The sequence below is a fragment of the Bos indicus x Bos taurus genome, chromosome 13 (genome assembly GCF_003369695.1).
Source record: "Bos indicus x Bos taurus breed Angus x Brahman F1 hybrid chromosome 13, Bos_hybrid_MaternalHap_v2.0, whole genome shotgun sequence".
NCBI classification, from domain to species: domain Eukaryota; kingdom Metazoa; phylum Chordata; class Mammalia; order Artiodactyla; family Bovidae; genus Bos; species Bos indicus x Bos taurus.
In genome coordinates, this window is record NC_040088.1 from 81,907,765 (window position 1) to 81,928,954 (window position 21,190).

At 37.5% G+C, this 21,190-nt stretch overlaps 1 protein-coding gene across 2 annotated transcripts in view; it reads right to left on the minus strand.

The window, feature by feature from the left end:
- The window catches only part of PLCB1 (phospholipase C beta 1), an 856,985-nt gene that overhangs the window by 143,963 nt on the left and 691,832 nt on the right, over positions 1-21,190 (minus strand). For both annotated transcript variants that reach the window (XM_027560329.1, XM_027560330.1), the window contains exons 19-23: positions 17,736-17,890; positions 12,354-12,518; positions 10,565-10,664; positions 9,668-9,772; positions 8,548-8,657 (exon numbers count right to left, since the gene is read on the minus strand). In XM_027560329.1, coding sequence (XP_027416130.1) covers positions 8,548-8,657; positions 9,668-9,772; positions 10,565-10,664; positions 12,354-12,518; positions 17,736-17,890 — 635 coding nt within the window. The remainder of the gene's footprint in view (positions 1-8,547; positions 8,658-9,667; positions 9,773-10,564; positions 10,665-12,353; positions 12,519-17,735; positions 17,891-21,190) is intronic.

The window sequence follows — 21,190 nt, forward strand, 5'->3', positions numbered from 1 at the left end:
CACCCTTCACATTCATTTTTTTGTGTCTTTCATATTAATTAAATGAAATCATTTGGCAATGACTATGGCCTATCACTCACAGAACATATTCTGGGTCTGTGATGACATGGAGGGTGGGGTGGGGTGTGTGGAAGGGAGACGTGTATGCTTGTGGCTGATTCACATTGTTGTAGGGCAGAAGCCAACACAGCTCTGTGAAACAAGTATCCTCCAATTACAGAAAAAGAACAGATTCTGGACAATTCCCCAAGAAGAGTTTTTCCTGTCACCCTTCCCAGTTTCCAGACGACAGGTGAGAATGCATAGAATTCTTGACTTTGTAATTTCATTTTGATTCCATGTGGGGAGAGCCACGTGCTTAAGAGACAGACGTAGGGCTCCAAGCCAATGGTTCTCAACGTGTGGCCCTGGACCGGCAGCATTAGCGTTGCTGCAAACTCGTCAGAGTGCCAGTTCTTGGTCCATCCCAGACCTGCAGAACCAGAAACTGTGGGGGCAGGCCCAGTGTTTCTAGGAGCCATCCAGGTGATCCTGATTCACAATAATACTAAAATCTGAGAGCTCCACTACTCAAAGCATGATCCAGCAGCACCGGCATCACCTGGAAGCTTATTAGAAATGCATAATTTTGTGCCCTGCTCCAGACCTATTAAATCTGAATTTGCACGATAGCAAGATCTGTATGCTGGAGAAGGCAATGGCAACCCACTCCAGTACTCTTGCCTGGAAAATCCCATGGACGGAGGAGCCTGGTAGGCTGCAGTCCGTGGGGTCTCTAAGAGTCAGGCACGACTGAGCGACTTCACTTTCATGCATTGGAGAAGGAAATGGCAACCCACTCCATTATTCTTGCCTGGAGAATCCCAGGGACAGAGGAGCCTGGTGGGCTGCCTTCTCTGGGGTCGCACAGAGTCAGACACAACTGAAGCGACTTAGCAGCAGCAGCAGCAGCAGCAAGATCTGTATGCAGATTAAAATTTGAGAAGTCTTGCTCTAAGGCAGAGTGAAAAACTGTCATTTTTTAAAATTAGTGCCAAATTCTTAAATAGTGGATAAAGTGTCAAGCTTCCATCTTGGAAAACTTAAATGGCATCCAATGCCTTATTGAGTTTAAACACTATACGTTTTTGAGAGCACCACCTTGGACTTTTTGCTATTGGATTATTTTACTGCCAAAATTCACACTAGACCATAGGATATTTTTCATCCTGAATAATTAAACCCTTTGAAGATGGCCAGTGTGCTACACACAGAACTAAGAAGTAAATGGTTTTAGATAAATTTCAGCTCACTTATAAGAGCATGGGTGAGAAAACTAAAAAAGTAGGCCTCTTGGAATAACTGAAATTTGAGTATTAGCAAATAGCTTTCTCTTTCAACATTAAAAGGACGTGAAGATCACTCACACACTTCACCTGTATCATGCACATACAGATGATAGAGGGCTAGCAGGCAGTGTACAAATTAACCTAACAGATCCCACATATATAAACCGAACTCTTTGAAGAGTCAAGTGCTAATAATATCCAGTGATTTAAAGGAAGAAATCTTGACATTTGATTAAACAGAATACTGAATTCAAAGTATTACTATTTAAGGTAAATGTCTTATATTCCGTGCTCAGTCTTCCAGGTGACCTGCTAAAGGGGCCAGAAAGATGAACAAGGGCTAGTCCTTATTAAAGGTTAGTAGAAAACTACAGTTTTGTTATTGAGGTAGTGCAATGTGGTGTAGTGTTGACCTTTGCTACTCAGGGTGTGAGCCATGCAACGATGCTATCCCATTGCTGGGGCTTGTCAGAGATGCTGAGGCCCACGTCCTAGCCCAGACACACTAAAGCAGGGTCAGCATGTTGTCATGATGCCCCGCCCTGCACATAAACTTCCAGCAGTGTTGATGTAGAACATGAATTCTGGAGCCAGATTGCTTGGATTTCAATCTCAGTTCTGCTCCTTAGTATCTGTGTGGCACTGGGCAAGGAATAGAATCAGTCAGTGCCTCAGTTTCTTCATCTGTTAAGTAGGAATAATAAATAATCATTAAGAAATACGGACATTTTAGGACTTCACATGTGTTAATAGATGAAAAGGGTCAGAATGGTGCCAAGTTCACAGGAAACACTCAGTAAAATATTTCTTCACTCCTTGTGCTGAAAAGAAGTCATGTTCAAATAGTGCATTTGGAATATCACATACTATTTTGCAGTCAAGCCACTGGATATTTACTTTATGCTCTTCAGAGGTTTATTTTGAAAAAGAGAAAATAAAAGTGGTACTGATATCTCATTAGTGGCATCACTCAGTCGTGTCTGACTCTTTGTGACCCCATGGACTGTAGCCTACCAGGCTCCTCCATCCGTGGGATTTTCCAGGCAAGAGTACTAGAGTGGGGTGCCATTTCCTTCTCCAGAGGATCTTCCCGACCCAGGGATTGAACCCAGGTCTTCTGCATTGTAGGCAGACACTTTACCGTCTGAGCTCATCAGTCATCTCTAATAACCACATTAAACTAGTAGAGCTGTGGAAAATTTATTTTTAATTAAGAACTTTTGTAAAGGAATACTATACATTCATAGAAAACATGCTAGAATGATGACCACCAAAAATGTTAACCTGATCTGCAAGATTACTGAGAGGCCTTTTTGTTTCTTTATTATGTTTTAAAATTTTTATACACCATTTTATCTAGAGAAGTAACTAAAAATATTATAAAGCCTTAGTAATGACTCAGATTAGGTAACTTTCTACGACTTTACTAACCCACGATCCTGATTTATGACTTTAAAAGAGACAAAATAAATTCAGCAACTCAAATCTATTATTCCTTAATTTCTAATTATATACTGGAATTATATATATATATATATGTAACTATATATTTTTTTTCACATGATCTGAAACAAATGTCTATTGTTCAAAGCAATGGGGGAATTTTTAAATTTCCTACTTTTTTGGTTTGCCAATTACCTATGAAGATAATTTATTAGACTATTATAATTCTGGGAATATTTTGTAGTTCAATAATGTCTTTCATTTTCAAATAGAAATGACCTTTATAACTACCAAGTTAAAAGGATTATACTAAAAAAGTCTTTGCTGCTAAAATAGTGTCTCCAGTGTCTGCCATGTCCTAGATAGAATTTTCTTTTGAGAAAACCATAGTTACTTCTTTTCAGTGGCCTCATTCAAACAAACTTACATTATTACAAGACAAAATAAAGGGCATGCTGGTGTTCAAAGGTGTGAAATGCCATTTTTCTCGCAGCACTATATGGTAAGGGCAAATAATTTTTCTTCTTGAGTTTTAGAAATGAGGTCAGTTAAGGGTTTAGACATTTCAAAGGAAAAAAAATGTATTTTCTACAGGACCATGTAAAATTTATGCGATTCAATGTGAAATTTATGTGATTCAATGCTTCTAAAATTATTTCTGCAACTGAAAATGTTCAAATATTATTTGAGTGTAACCAACATTATACATTTACTGAAAATCCTTATGACCATTGTTTTAGAGGAAAAACAAAAGTAATGTTGACCTAAAATTCTACTTCTGTATTTTTATATCCATTATTCTTATATTCTCCACAAATAGCTTTTATTTAAAAAAAAAAATTAAAGTATAGTTGATTTACAATGGTGTTAGTTTCAGGTTTACAGTAAAGCAGTCAATTATACATATATATATATTTCAGATTCTTTTCCATCATAGGCTGTTACAGTTCTGTTTGCTATGTGTGCTGTTTATCTATTTTATATATAGTCGTGTGTATCTGTTAATCCTAAACTCCTAATTTGTCCCTCCTCCCTTTCCCTTGGGTAACCATAAGTTTGTTTTCTTTCTTTCTTTTTTTTAATTTTATTTTATTTTTAAACTTTACATAATTGTATTAGTTTTGCCAAATATCAAAATGAATCCGCCACAGGTATACATGTGTTCCCCATCCTGAACCCTCCTCCCTCCTCCCTCCCCATACCATCCCTCTGGGTCGTCCCAGTGCACTAGCCCCAAGCATCCAGTATCGTGCATCGAACCTGGACTGGCATCTCGTTTGTTTTCTACCTCTGTGGGTCTATTTCTGTTTTGTGAATAAGTTTATTTGTATCACTTTTTAGTTAAGTAAGACAGAGAAAAAAAATATTACATGATATCACATATACGTGGAATCCAAATAGCTTTTTGGTATGTGATATTTGGTGCTTTGAAAGGACAGTGACATAAAAGATCTGCAGTCTCAAAGGCCTTAGGTCTCCTACTCTGCAAAGTGACATTTTTCTCATTAGAGAAACAGTCTCTAACTGTTTCATTACAAGGCTTTTACCTCTATTACTATATTATATAAGCTGAAATTGGTGGTGTCTTGAAATCTCTTCAAGTCACAGCTTACTCCTTGGAGAAGATGGCCAACATCTAGGTACAAGTCGATGATATAGAAAGAATTGTTTTGAAATAGTAGCAAAACATAATTTTATCTGAAAATGCTTTCTTTAAACACCTATTTTTTTAAGAAAATAAATTGCATCCAGTTGATTAAAGAGATTCCTGTTTTCTAATTAGAGAAGGCTTAATAGTAATCTAATTATATCTCCATATATTATCTTTCGGAGAAGGTGATGGCACCCACTCCAGTACTCTTGCCTGGAAAATCCCATGGACGGAGGAACCTCGTAGGCTGTAGTCCATGGGGTCACGAAGAGTCGGACACGACTGAGCGACTTCACTTTCACTTTTCACTTTCATGCGTTGGAGAAGGAAATGGCAACCCACTCCAGTGTTCTTGCCTGGAGAATCCCAGGGACGGGGGAGCCTGGTGGGCTGCCGTCTATGGGGTCACACAGAGTCGGACACGACTGAAGCGACTTAGCAGCAGCAGCAGCATATTATCTTTACCATGAATTATATTTTATGAAACATGTTATTAAGTTAAAGTCAGTAGAAGAGAAAAGAGTTTCAGAGCTTGGAAACCCACTGATATCTAAGGGGAGCCTTTAATTTCATATTGGTGTTTATATGAGTAAAACAAGAAATTCACTGAAATCTCTAGTCTTAATCTTTTCAAAGGCCATTACAAAGGAAAAAAAAACAATATTATCTTTGAAGAAAAACTGAAATTAAAGATGTAACTATTGTCAAACATTTAAATTCTAGTTCCCAGAAAAAAAAAAAAAAAAAACAACAGAAAGTGTATTCAATCTTTGGGATTCCTTATTAGCAGAATTGTATTTGGGATTCTTGTTTGCGTGATAAATTGAGAGGATGTTCTCAGGTGAAAACTGCAGGGAAGTGAGGAAAACAGACTAAGACAGGGAAACAAGATAAACCCAGAGTGGTTTCAGCTGGAGTCTAGCCTCAGCCTGATCCTGTAGCATGGCGGGTGGGGTGGGGCATGGGAGCTTGAACTGCAGCATTGAAGGTGCCCATCCAGAAGCGAGAGCCTGGGCTGTTATTCTGTATCTGACAGTCACAGGACACAGTCACCTCCTTGAAAGAAGAATCTGCTAGACATCTGATAGAATCTGCAAGGCAGTTCCTATCAGCCTAGGCCAGGCTTCTGGAGAAGTTTGCGGCTATGAGCTGTTTTCAGCCCACCCTGCAGCAGCTCTGCAAAGGAACTCTGGGCTGGTACCAGCAAAATCTGCTTGCTCTCTGTGCCCTCTGGACCAGCCAAGCAGTGAGTGCTCAGACTAACTGCTCAAATTCAAGCAGTAGGCCTAAGTGGTGCTGTCTTTTTTTTTTTTTTTTAAGTGGTGTTGTTTTATTCAATTCTTTTTAAAATTTATTTATTTGTTTAATTGCAGGATAATTACTTTACAATATTGTGATGGTTTTTGCCATACATCAACATGAATTGGGCTTCCCTGGTAGCTCAGCTGGTAAAGAATCTGCCTGCAAAGCAAGAGACCCTGGTTCCATTCCTGGATCATGAAGATCCCTGGAGAAGGGATAGGCAACCCACTCCAGTATTCTTGGGCTTCCCTGGTAGCTCAGACAGTAAAGAATCCACCTGCAATGTGGGAGACCTGGATTTGATCCCTGGGTTGGGTAGATGCCCTGGAGGAGGGCCTAACAAACTACTCCAGTATTCTTGGCTGGGGAATCCCCATGCACAGAGGAGCTTGGCAGGCTACAGTCCATGGGGTTGCAAAAAGTTGGACACAACTGAGCAACTAAGCACAGCAAAGCAACAACATGAATTGGCCACAGGTATACAAGGAAAAGCTTTATAGACAAGTAAAAGCTAAGTGGCTTTTAACATATGAAAAAGAAACATATGCTAAGCATAGGTGTCAAAGACACAACATTGGAAGTAATTCATGTCTACTGTTAGGTGTACTTTTCCAGGAGTGTAAAATTTCCCTATTACTCCATTTTCTGCATACAAAGAAAAACATTATTTATGAAACTTTCCAGGCTAACTTTAAATTTCATCAAACAGGACAATATATTTATGGGTTCTATAGGATATGATGCTTGCAATGTAAATAAGAGCCTGAAAAATTTTATTTTGACATTAGATATTTTTCTTTTTTTAAAGAATATTTATTTATTTGACATGCAGGATCTTCACTGTGACATGCAAGATCTTTCACTGTTGTGTATGGACTCTCTAGTTGTGCACACAGGCTTAATTGCTCCTCAGACATGTGGCATCTTAGTTTTCTGACCAGAGATAAAACCTGTGTCCTCTGCATTGCAAGGCAGATTCTCAACCACTGGACTACCAGGGAAAACCATATTTTTCTTTTTTTCATTTCATTTTCTCTCACATTCAATTAACTCAACATCTTAGATCACAAATTTCTAAAATTCTATACAAAAAACAAAGAAATAATCATAAATGTGCTAAAAAACATACTTATATGATGTTTACTGAAGATCTATTTAAAATATTAAAGTATTCAAAATATCCAATTAAAATAGAGATTAGAAAGATAATGTGCAGCTATGTAATGGAAGATTACAAAGTTATTAAAAGTCATGTCATAGAATATTTTAGGACATGGAACTGTTTGCATTAAGTGAAAATAAAAGGTTAAAACACAGATTGTGAATATTATCCCATTTTATGAAAAAGTACTAATTGTGCATAAAGAGACCAGCTGCGTGTATACCCCTTATGTGCATAAAGAGACTAGCTGCATGTATACCCCTTATGTGCATAAAGAGACTAGCTGCGTGTATACCCCTTATGTGCATAAAGAGACTAGCTGCATGTATACCCCTTATGTGCATAAAGAGACTAGCTGCGTGTATACCCCTTAGGTACAGTGTTGGGAGTCCCAGGTGCCACTAGCGGTAAAGAGCCCACCTGCCAATGCAAGAGACATAAGAGACGTGGGTTCAATCCCTGGGTCGGGATCCCTAAGAGGAGGAAATGGCTACCCACTCCAGTAATCTTGTCTGGAGAATCTCATGGACAGAGGAACCTGGCAGGGCTACAGTCCATAGGGTCGCAAAGAGTCAGACATGACTGAAGTGATTTAGCACACATGACGCACACGTGTACAGTGTTATCTCTGTGTGGCTTGGGTGTTTGGATTAAAGGTGATGTATTTGGGATTTTCTTTTCTCATTTCCATTTAAAAATTTTTCTATGACAAGTCTAGGTTTCTTTATTCTTTTGGAATAAGAAAAAGCTGATTTAATAATATCAACTTGAGTGGACTTGCTATTAAAGTCACCCAAACAAATTTCAAGGTTTTTTCCTATACTGATAATTCTCCAATTTTTCATCTGTTTCCCTGAATCTATCCTCTGAATATTCAAATGAAGTGTGAAAATAGCTAGTTTTTAATCACTATTTGTAATGTTTATGTCATCCCAATAATCATGAAATTCTATTTCAGTCTACATGGAAACTTCATATTTTTTTTTTTAAATAAACACGTCAAAGATTTTATTCAACTCGTTGATTAATGACTAAATCAATCAGATGACAAGGCAAATTCACCAGGATTTTGAGGAAGCTTCATATTTTTAAACTTCACTTCTAATATTTCTAGGCCCTTTCTTACCTATTCTTTGCATTGTGACATCTAATTTAGAATAACACACCAATTATTTTGGGAATATGTATTATAATACATAAATACACAGTAATAATAGTTGCCACTTTGTGGCCTATATAACAACAGGTACTGTGTTAACTTTTGTACTATAAGAAATCACAAAAGCACTTCGAAAACCCTGTACTTTAAAGACAAAAGAAAACAAATGACTTGATGATCATCTTCTTTTCTACATGTTTTATTCACCTTTAATCAACATGAAATGATCTAGAAAATTTCCCCTCAAACAGCAAGATATCTACTGTTTAATGTGGTCACAAAAGAAGATGCTGGTGGTGGCCACAGAATGCCAAAAGAGAATGAAATATGAAAAATTCAGGGTATCTTCTAGATGTTTTGGGAGATGAGGCTGAACTCCACTAAAGTGGTTTTCCAGTGTTCTCTTTTCCTTTCCTGAGGGTGATGTTATGTAGGAAAAGCTAGCAACAAGATTCGGAAATCATGCTTCATGCCATGCACAAGGCTAGAACAACCCTCTCACCTCTTTCTTCACTTCTTCTTCATCTTCCAGTGTCAAAGCAGCCAGTTGTTTAGCTCTCTGCTCCATCAGATTCACATATCGGATTGGATTTGACAAAGCTTCAATCACATCTAAATAGGAAAGAGACATTTTAGATTGATGGTCCTGGAGATATTGATTAGCCACCATGCATCAATCTATCCATCCATCCCTTCATCCATCCTTCCAATCACCCATCCATCCATGTATTTGTTCATCACCTCTCTACTTGTCCATCCATTTACTGATTCACCATCCATCTTCCATCTTTCCATCTACCCATATAACTATCTACTTATCCATCCAACACTTTGGAAATGGACAAGAGCCCACTGGCTGAACCTCAGGAAGACAGAACTCAAAGGTCATCTCTGAGTCACACTGGACAAGCTCCAATTCAGGATGTGCCAGTGCTCCAAATTTTTAAGTTTTATTTGAGCATTTCATCCAATTCAGACATGGCCCACAAATTTGTCCTGTTTCCCACACTGGTGATTCACAGGGGAGACATTTCCCATAGAAAGGCTGCTTTACAGACTGTTGAAACAACCCAGTGATTTGGCAATATGGGTATCATTTGAACATGATGCTGTCTAGCTGGGATGAGTTATGGCTGCTGTCTTCAGATTGGACACCTGCTCCAAGACTGCCATAGTCTCCACCACTTCCCAGGATCTTCCACTCAGGTACCTTGGCACCACAAGCATTTAAATGTATGATTCCAGGCTGACATCATCATAAGTTAATTTCTATAGTTTAAGATTTCACTCATAGAAAGGGTCAGGATTCTAAAACTGGCTGAAGGCAAATTCACTGCACAGACCTAGATAGACTGTGTAGTATCAGGTAGCATTGGTTAGAAAGTACTGAACTCATGAGAATAATATTACCAATGGATAAAAATGCTCAATAATTTATTGAGATTTAAACTAAAATTTATTCACAAAGGTTTGATGAATTTACTTCTAAACATGCATACAAACATAGAGGTGATGCTGAGGTCACACTCTTTTGCCTTTGTTTAGTCCTGTTTTTTTTCCACTGAGTCACAAAACTACGGATGACCCCAGATGGAGCTCTCCTTCCGGGTTAGGTGGTTTACCTGCATATGTGTCTGGGACATAGTCCTTCACCTCTATGTAGACAAAGAGCGCTGGCAGCATGAGAGGCTGGTTCCTCTCATTCCTCAGACAGATGTAGTGATAGCCTGGGGGGTGACATGATACCATGCATCACAGTTTCTCATAATGCGAAACATCTGTTCGATCGGAGTACTTATTTCAGATGACTCTGGATGACCAACAGCTTACTTCTACCTCATTTTAATCATATGCTCTTGACTGACAGGCTATTATTTTTCTCATCAAACAGGAAACTAATGTTGACTCTGATTTTTTTTCTCCCTTTCCAACCCTGTTTTTCCCCACAAGAGAGAATTTGAAACCATGTGTCACAGATTGAATTATCAGTCCAAATTTGTGCCCTGTATATGATTTCTTGGTTGGGGGGTTAGCCTGTTTGGACAATGGGATGTTAGTGATGTGTACAAGCAGAGGCTTCACACGCACTTGCAGATACAAGCGTGCATCCCACTGGGCTGCTGTGAGATGCCTGGGAGTGCAACTGCTTCTTCACCTGGAGCCCCTGCGCGAGCAGGTGTGGGAAGCCCACAGCCTCAAGCACAGCTGCACAGCCAAACCTCACCAAGCCCTACTACTCCATGCCTGTGAGCACGAAGATGAAACACCTTTTATAAGCCTTTTAATTTTCAGGTAGTTTGTTACACATTACATCTGGCAAGAGCTGACTGGCCTAGTAGTCATAGCACATCACAAAAACATAATATTGCCAGATGAAATATATAATCTCATAATCCTTTTTACAGAGTGAAACACCAAAACAACAAGTAGCTTCCTACATCCTTCTTTAATAATCTTCTAAGGCAGTGATGATTTTCTTTACAACTTTGATAAAAAGTTTCCCACAATGCTATCCATACCTGGCCGAATTGCTTGTACTGGCAAGATTCGGTGACCAATAAATTTACCTCCTTCTTCATAAACTGCTATCCTCAGACAGGCTAGCGAAGGAAGAACCACCTATAGGACATTGAGAATACATGTGGTTACAAAAAGGAGTGACTCCCAGCGAGAATTAGAAAGGTAATATTCAAACAGGCCCTACTTTTCCAAATCCAAGTAGAAGTTTCTGCTGAGCCAATTGATAAAAAGTTAAGTTACTGCTCTATAATTTAGATTTTCAAAAAGAGAAGGATTACCAGAGATATGGCTTCATCTGTGTTTTATCACCTTTTCAAAATGAGGAATCTGTTCAACAAACAGACCATTTTCTTTTGACATGAACATTCTCAAGGCAGAAATGACAAAAGTTCTATGTTTAAACACTGTGAATTAATGGTTTAATCACAGTTTGAGCATTCACTATTATATTTTCAAAGCAAACTACCTTTGTACTTTGGAGCAAATGCAAAAATTATAAAGTAGCCTTCAAGGATAGCTTTCAAAATAAGATTGCTTTATTTATTTGTAAATTCCCAAATTAGCCATAAGTAGTACTCTTGCCTGGAAAATCCCATGGCTGGAGGAGCCTAGTAGGCTATAGTCCATGTGGTCGCAAAGAGTCGGACACGACCGAGCGACTTAAAAAAAAAAAATTGCTTACTTTTTTTTTCTCTCAGTGTAAAACATCTGGAGTACATATGCAACTATACTATATCAACATGTCAAGACCATGAGGCCAATTATACCTTAGATATGTATTTCTTTAGAACATAAGAAAACTAACATTTATTGACGACTTTCAATGGGTTAGATATTTTCTAAATGTTTTCAGTATATTTAGAAAATACTCATATAAGAATGCTATGATGTAGACAGTATTACTAAATCCAATTAACATAAAAAAAAAAAAAAGCTGGAGTGCAGAGATCTTTACCACAGATAGGATACCCTCTTTGCAGAAGACTGCCTTTGTAGATATTTTGGCCAGATAAAAGCAAAGTGATAAAGAGTGCACTCTACTTTCTACTGCACTTAATGTCTTCCTTTTTGTTTAAACCATGTGTGAAAAAGATCTGTTTTTTGGTGAAAGCAGAGGGAAAGACAAGTTGAATGTAAAAGGTAACTCTATCAGATAGAATCCAGACAAGTTACAAAGACCAGTGCCAGTGGTTGGAGATTCCAGGAGTTTAATGCTATGCTTTTTAAAGGAAGCACGGACTTCCTTTATTTTGGCTACCATATTACTCCCTATTTACCATTCCACTTCATTCGAATTGTAGTGAAGATATATCATTTATCACTTGTATTATGAGAGGCTATGAGTTAAAATTACATGTTATTCTGGTCTTCCAAATGAGGTATCCTAGAATTAATTGATTCACAATTATGAAAAATCCAAGCAAGCCATTCACAGAAATCTTGAGGTTTTCAAGACAGTTTTGAAAATGCTATTATATTATTAATGTGTAACTTCCCAAATGAAACAATAAGTAATTCCTCATTTCATATTTTTTCCAGTATGCTGCTGCTGTATAGAACACCTGAAATGACTCTTTGCGACTCCATGGACTCCTCTGTCCATGGCATTCTCCAGGCAAGAATACTGGAGTGGGTTGTCATTTCCTTCTCCAGGAGATCTTCCTGACCCAGGGACTGAACCCAGGTCTCCCACATTGTAGGCAGATGCTTTACTCTCTGAGCCACCAGGTAAGTCATAAAACACCTAGAAGAAGCATTAACATCTAACGTGAAGGACATAAGACCAACCTTTTTGAATACAATGGGTTCTTCTTCCCAGATGGGATTTACAGCGTTTCCTTGTGATGTTTTGGTCTTAAATGCCTTCCTCCTTGTGTCCACAGGCAAACCAAACATATCCACTTCCACATAAGTCCCGACTTTCTTATCAGAGAGAAACTGACCTGAAATAATCTAGAAAGTTTTTTTAAATTAAAAAAAAAAAAAAAACTCTTAAAAATGAATAACAATTATACAAGAGAAAACTTCAGGGAGGGACAAATGCTAATGATGACTGTTGAGCCATAATCAAAGTAAAACATAAACAACAGTACAAATATTATTTCTTTTCTGGTTAAAGAATTGTTAGAAGAATAATGATAATGCCAGGGTTAGGGGTTAATTAATAAGACAAAGTTGTATAGGGGTGAAATACATGAACAAGCATGAAAAGTTTGATGAGATTATGGCTTTTACATTTGAGAGATACTATCTATTAAAAGTTAAAAGTTGATTTTTAGAGCCAACTGAATATAAGGATTTTTCTAATACTTAATAACTTTATAAGAGAAAAAAATTCTCATTTTAGCATGATTCAGTTCAGTTCAGTTCAGTTCAGTTGCTCAGTCGTGTCTGACTCTTTGTGACCCCATGCACTGCAGCATACCAGGCCTCCCTGTCCATCAAGAACTCCCAGAGTTTACTCAAACTCATGTCCATTGAGTCAGTGATGCCATTCAACCATCTCATCCTCTGTTGTCCCCTTCTCCTCCCGCCTTCAATCTTTCCCAGCATCAGGGTCTTTTCAAATGAGTCAGCTCTTTGCATTAGGTGGCCAAAGTTTTGGAGTTTCAGCTTCAACCTCAGTCCTTCAACATCAGTCTAGACCACCTGACCTGCCTCTTGAGAAATCTGTATGCAGGTCAGGAAGCAACTGTTAGAACTGGACACAGAACAACAGACTGGTTCCAAATAGGAAAAAGGAGTACGTCAAGGCTGTATATTGTCACCCTGCTTATTTAACTTATATGCAGAGTACATCATGAGAAACGCTGGGCTGGATGAAGCACAAGCTGGAATCAAGATTGCTGGGAGAAATATCAGTAACCTCAGATATGCAGATGACACCACCCTTATGGCAGAAAGTGAAGAACTAAAGAACCTCTTGATGAAAGTGAAAGAGGAAAGTGAAAAAGTTGTCTTAAAACCCAGCATTCAGAAAACTAAGATCATGGCATCCAGTCTCATCACTTTGTGGCAAAAAGATGGGGAAACAGTGGAAACAGTGGCTGACTTTATTTTTTGGGGCTCCAAAATGAAAATGAAAATTAAATGAAATTAAAAGATGCTTATTCCTTGGAAGGAAAGTTATGACCAACCTAGACAGCACATTAAAAAGCAGAGACATTACTTTGCCAACAAAAGTCCATCTAGTCAAGGCTATGGTTTTTCCAGTGGTCATGTATGGCTTTGAGAGTTGGACTATAAAGAAAGCTGAGTGCCGAAGAATTGATGCTTTTGGACTGTGGTGTTGGAGAAGACTCTTGAGAGTCCCTTGGACTGCAAGAAGATCCAACTAGTCCATCCTAAAAGAAATCAGTCTTGAATATTCATTGGAAGGACTGATGTTGAACCATGATTGTAGATGAAATTAAAAGGTTGCTTAAGAATACAAATTTAACACATAGCATAGTAGAAAGTCTAGGATTAAAAAAATCTTCTTGTTCATAAAATTCAATTTGACAGAGTAGTTATAATACCATGCTACTCCAATTCTCAAAATTGTTACACTTTAACAAAAAGCCACAATAATGATAAAAGTACTAAAAACAAATACCAACTTTAAACTATTAAACTCAGTTTATCATCACTCCTAACTGCACTGGTTAACCATCCACATGATTGTGGTATCCTTTGCCTAGCTATAAAGCTAATGAATATCGTGGAATTAAATGAGGTTTTAAAACTACACGCTCATAATTTTCAGAATCTGAGGGGTTCTCGACTGTTATAAAAGTTAATGGAGACAGACACAATGTCCTTCTGCTTTAACAACAGAGAGGGAAATGTGGAAAGCAAGTGTTGGTGGAACGGACTCAGTGATCTGTGTTATCTGATTGACAAAGCTTCACTTTCTGAGCTCCAGTCGGTGACAGGAGACAGAATCACCAAGATGATGGCTGGGCTGGAAACGGACACAATGGCGGCCTGGGGATGGCCATGGTGACTGGGGAGGCCAATGGCAGCTGCATGCTGATGTGGTTAGAGATGCCACACAAGTTAGAAAGTTATGAGGAGGAGGCTGTTTACCCTGGGAATGCATTTACCCTGGGAAAATGCATTTCTCCTGAATATTCTCTGTGCCTGAGTGCATGAGACCTGCAAGGAACAATCTCTTTGTTTCCTTTGAGGTTCTACGTGAGAACAATGTAGCAGACATTTTATAGTATGTTTGAAACTTCCAAGTTAAACGAGTCATGCTGGGAATTCAGATGCATCAAAGATGGTGTGTGCTTAAGATTTTTTTTAAATGAGTTTCAAATTTTTTCTTTTCCTTTTTTTATCTTTATCTGCTCAGCATGTGGATCTTAGTTCCCCACCCAGTGATTGAACCCGCACCCCCTGCATTGGCAGTGTGGAATCTTAACCACTGGACCCCCAGGGAAGTGACAATATGCTTAAGATTTTGATTAAAATAGACTTCTTAACTAAATTAATAACACTGAGGCTCAATATTCTCTTAAGTAAAATAGGATCATGGAACACAACCAGAGCTCAGAGGTCCACTCTGGCATTATAAAGTCTATGTCAGGGGATCAAAACAAAGGCAATACTGGGTGGATGTGAGCTGCATTTTGGCTCCAGCCGTCATGGTGAAGGCAGGATTCTGCTGCAGGGTCTCTGAGGCATTATGGCCTGTCCATTCAGAGGACACTGACATCTCCAGAGCAGCGTCTCCACTCTGGACTCGGGCAGCAGTGTACACATGTCTGGGACTCAACTGTTTTCCCCAGTTTCTCTATGTGTTTATTTATAATCACTTACATTGTCATGGTAGAATTTTCAAGAAAGAATAAACAACAAAGCAAACATATAAAATGAGATGAATTGTCAAACAAGGACAAAAGATTATTTTGATAAAATATCAATATCAGTTTGACCTGACTACAACTACAGTTAACAAGAATTCTAAAATAGCATTTTATCTGTGAGTGATGTTTGAGTTTATCTTAATCAAACTTGACAGGAATTAAACATCCTTTGCTGAAAACAATTTCCTAAACTAAATATAATCTTGAAGCTCTAATTCTGCCAACTCCACTTGGCAGATATATGGGGTGAAATAATTTCAAATGATATCATTGAGAAACACTCCAGTGCAACTTTATTTTTAATCTCTAGTGTAAATGACATAAATTTTAAAGTAAAAAAGGGTTCAACAAGCTTAGAATAGATATAAATTAGTGAAATTGTTATTGTTATTGTTCAGTCACTAAGTCATATCTCTTTGTGACCTCGTGGACTATATAGAGTACTTTTTTAACACAGTTTTTTATATGCTTTTGGTTTAGGGTCAATCGGAAAATTGCATTTATGCTTTATTAAAAAGGTTTCTTAGTGCTGCAATTATCCAGTTAAACAGAAAAGAATAGAACTGCTTTATGATCCAGCAATCCCATTGCTGGGCATACACACTGAGGAAACCAGAAGGGAAAGAGACACGTGTACCCCAATGTTCATCGCAGCACTGTTTATAATAGCCAGGACATGGAAGCAACCTAGATGCCCATCAGCAGATGAATGGATAAGAAAGCTGCGGTATATATACACAATGGAGTATTACTCAGCCATTAAAAAGAATACATTTGAATCAGTTCTAATGAGGTGGATGAAACTGGAGCCTATTATACAGAGTGAAGTAAGCCAGAAAGAAAAACACCAATACAGTATACTAACGCATATATATGGAATTTAGAAAGATGGTAACAATAACCCTGTGTACGAGACAGCAAAAGAGACACTGATGTATAGATCAGTCTTATGGAATCTGTGAGAGAGGGAGAGGGTGGGGAGATTTGGGAGAATGGCATTGAAACATGTATAATATCATGTATGAAATGAGTCGCCAGTCCAGGTTCGATGCACGATACTGGATGCTAGGGGCTGGTGCACTGGGACGACCCATTGGGAAGGTATGGGGAGGGAGGAGGGAGGAGGGTTCAGGATGGGGAACACAGGTATACCTGTGGCGGATTCATTTCGATATCTGGCAAAACTAATACAATATTGTAAAGTTTAAAAATAAAATAAAATAAAAAAAAAGTAAATGAAACTTAGCTACAACAATCAATGGCTTATAGGGTTCATGTAAAAAGTTTTTTATAAAAATGATTTCCCATTTATAGTATTAAAAATATTTTCTCACAGCTAAAAAATACCTTGTATCTCCTATAAAATCAATTTCAAAGACTGCAGAAATCATTTGCAATTAATTTTTTGAGGGTCAGATATATGTTTAATGATGTGATTCTTGTATTTAAGCCACCAGGGAAGCCCTTAATACCATTACTCACTATGTGTTATAAATTCCTGAATACTCTGATAGATTTTCAAAAGCCATGCTATGGTAACTGGAGGACTTTTATTCAATATTTAATAATTTATTTAGAGAATACCTTTATTTTCTCTAATTTTGCTCAGTGTGGCTATTTTTCTAAAACTAACGGTGGGAGAGAAGACCAGATTTCTCCAATATGAGTCACTGATTTTTGTGGTTTTGGCTTTCCTGGTGGCTCAGACAGTAAAAAATCCACCTGTAATGCAGGAGATCTGGGTTTGATCCCTGGGTCGGAAAGATCCCTTGGAGAAGGGAATCCCCTCTCCATATTCTTGCCTGGAGAAACCCATAGACAGAGGAGCCTGGCAGCCTACAGTCCATGGGTTTGCAAAGAGGTGGACACGACTGAGTGACTAAGCGCATACACACACACACACACACACACACACACACACACACACACAGCTTTTGTGGTACATTTCTCTGTAGGATCTTTGCACCTAAAGAAAGGACTAGCCTTTCTTTAGGTGAATCTCAGCAACTTGCTTCACTGATTTTGGATCTAATTTTTGGCCCATTAAAAAGTGGGGCATCTTGTGCATATAGCTTTTGAAAACTTTTAAATAATTTTTAATATGAATATGAAAACTTTTAATGTGAATGAAAACTTTTAATATGAATATAACTTTTAATATTAAAACTTTTAATATGAACTTTCTGAAACTTTTAATATGAATATGAAGGAAGTGAAGACTTTATTGGGAAGTAAATGCTTAATGACTAAATTACTTTACACAAAATAGGTGTTGTTGAAGACTTTTGCTGGGTACAGTCGTGTGATGGGGTGAACATACCTTAACAGATAAAGTGTTGGCCACTATGCCGTCCACGATGCCTTCTGTGAATGGATCAAAGTGCTTGTCAGGTCTCCTCATGAACTCCGGCTTCAGCCTGTAGCCACTCTTCCCATTATATTCATACATCCCCATGTTTATCTGCATAGCCAGGTCTGTGAATAAAACACACAAACCTTACTGGGACTGTATTTACACCTGGAGCAAGAACATAAGATTGTATTACAATATACTTCTGCTCCCCCTTTAAGAAGAAAGACTTATCATTATAGAAACTTAGGAAACAGACAAGAAAAAAAAACCAAGCTGTCATCTCCAAATTCAGAGGTAAACCACTGCCAACAGGTTGGTGTATATTTTGTTTTTCTATTTAAAACATATTCATATATTTGAATATATAAATTATATGCAGTATGTCCATTTCATTAAATATTCATTTGCTTTAATTTTAACAACTGTATAAAATATTTTTGGATAGATATACCTGAATACACGGACTATACCAGGCCCCACTCTGGACATATTTATGCCTCTTCCAAATTTTTATCATTACATATAATGTTTCGATTTTACCACGAAAATTGTTGAGGTGTTGTTGTTGAGGTGAAATCTTTGAAATCTTTGAAGACATCATTAATGATGCTCTTAGGAGTGAATTCTCTAGGTCAGAAAATATGTTTATTGCAAAAGCCTTTTGATAATTCTTACTAAGATGCCCTTCAGAAAGTTTAAATCTCCAATCCATGTTTTTGAGGATGGACTTCTTCATACTTAACCAACAGTAGATACTATAATTCTTTTTTTAATTTATAGGAAAATTTTTTTCTTTTAATTTTTTTTATTTGTTTGATTACTTACTACCAATATCTAATCACTCCTTGACTTGTTTCTAATGGACAAAGATTCCTGGTCAAAGTTTGCTAAGACTTGATCAATGTATGAAATAAATGTCTACATTATTTGCAATTGCTAGAGCTAAACAAACAAGCTTTAAAGTCATAATGAATTTGAGAAGCTATCAATTTGTTCCAGATTGTCTGAGTTACAACTCATCTCTATTTAGATGGACAAAAAAGAATTTGATAGTAGAATTATTTCAAAGTTTCATGTAACAGGGAAAAGTCAGTGAATTTTTATTTATCATTTTGTAAGTTATTATGACTGTGATACCAAAACTGGATAAAGTACCAAAATTATGCTTGAAAAATTAACTTCAAAAGCCTAAAAATTAATTGCCAAGTCATATTTTCTAAAAAAACAATACATAAGCAAGTAGAATTTTTCTCAGGAACAAAACGATACTTACATATTAGGAGATATACTAATAAAATTTATCACATTTCTCACAAAGAGGAAATGAACATATGATCATCCTGATAGATGCCAAAGAGACATTTAATAATATTCAACATAAATTCCTAAAACCAGTGTTGTCATTTAGGCCACATGTAGATTCCTTTAGTGTGTGAAAGACTGTCTCAAAGTCACAGCTAGCATCTACTCATAGGCATCATGATGTGAAATTCTCATTAGTGTCAAGATGAAGTGTCCACTCTTAATACTATTTGTTAATATTATTTTAGAACAGTCAGTCCAAGGCAAAGAAACACTGAACGGTAATAGAAAAGGAGAATTTCCTTTTACATATATTAAACCATATTATTAAACATTATAATAATAACAAGGTTATTGGCTCCAGGAAGGTGAAAAATTTATTAATGGAGAAGACTTATAAATTGAAAAAATGGACCCAAATTAACAATGAAAAAGGCAACCTCTAGTATAAAAGACTGATCTCTTACCAAGATTATACATGAAAATTTAATCTGTGTAGATGAAAGGGTTAAATCACATGTGAAAAAGAAACTACGAAAGAAATAGGAGGAAGCATGGATTGACTTTCAGATGTGGAGCTTGTGATTGTTAGAGTACACTAAGATTCCATAAAACCAAACATTAATCAATCCCATCTCTTTTGTCCCATAAAATAAGACAACATAACTTTTATATTAAAAGTGCTGCTATAAATGAACAGAAAAATTGATAGCAGTCCTGAATAAAAGCAGAAATGCAAAAATAAAAACCATATCATTCCATCATAGGGGATTGCAGTGCAGAAGTAGGAAGTCAAGAGATACCTGGAGTAAGAGGCAAGTTTGGCTTTGGAGTACAAAAGGAAAAGGGCAAAGGCTAAAAGAGTTTTGCCGAGAGAACACACTGGTCATAGCAAACGCCCTCTTCCAACAACACGAGAGGATTCTACACATGGACATCACCGGATGGTCAATACAGAAATCAGATTGATGGTATACTTGCAGCCAAAGATGGAGAAGCTCTAGACAGTCAGCAAAAACAAGACCTGGAACTGACTGTGGCTCAGATCATCAGTTCCTTATTACAAAATTCAGACTTAAATTGAAAAGTGTAGGGAAAACCATGAGGCCATTCAGGTATGACCGAAATCAAATGCCTTATGGTTATACAGTGGAGGGGATGAATAGATCCAAGGGATTAGATCTGGTAGACAGAGTGCTTGAAGAACTAAGGACAGTAGTTCATAACCCTATTCAGGAGGCAGTGACTACAACCATCCCAAAGAAAAAGAAATGCAAGAAGGCAAAGTGGTTTTCAGCAGGCTTTATAAACAGCTGAGGAAAGAACTGAAGCAAAAGATAAAGGAGAAAGGGAAAGATATACCCAACGAAAGGAGAATTCCAGACAATGGCAAGGAGAAATAAGAAGGCCTTCTTAAATGAAGTATGCAAAGAAACAGAGGAAAACAATAGAATAAGGAAGACTAGAGATCTCTTCAAGAAAACTGGAAATATCAAGGGAATATTTCATGCACGGATGGGCACAATAAAGGACAGAAATGGTAAGGACCTAAGAGAAGCAGAAGTGATTAAGAAGAGGTGGCAAGAATACACAGAAGAACTATAGAAAATTAACTTCAAAAGCCTAAAAATTAATTGCCTAAAGGAAATCAGGTCTTAATGACCTGGAAAACCACGATGCTGTGATCACTCACCTAGAGCCAGACATACAAGAGTGTGAAGTCAAGTGGGCCTTAGGAAGCACTACTATGAACAAAGCTAGTGGTGGTAATGGCATCCCAGGTAAGCTGTTTCAAATCCTAAAAGAGGATGCTGTTAAAGTGCTGCACTCAATATGTCAACAAATATGGAAAACTAAGCAGTGGCCAGAGGACTAGAAAAGGTCAGTTTTCATTCCAATCCCAAAGAAGGGCAATGCCAAAGAATGTTCAAACTACTCTACTACTATGCTCATTTCACATGCTAGTCTGTTTATGCTCAAAATCCTTCACGCTAGGCTTCGGCAGTATGTGAACTGAGAACTTTCAGATTTACCAGTTGGGTTTAGAAAAGGCAGAGGAACCAGAGATCAAAGTGTCAACATTCAATGGATCATAGAGAAAATAAGAGAATTCCAGAAAA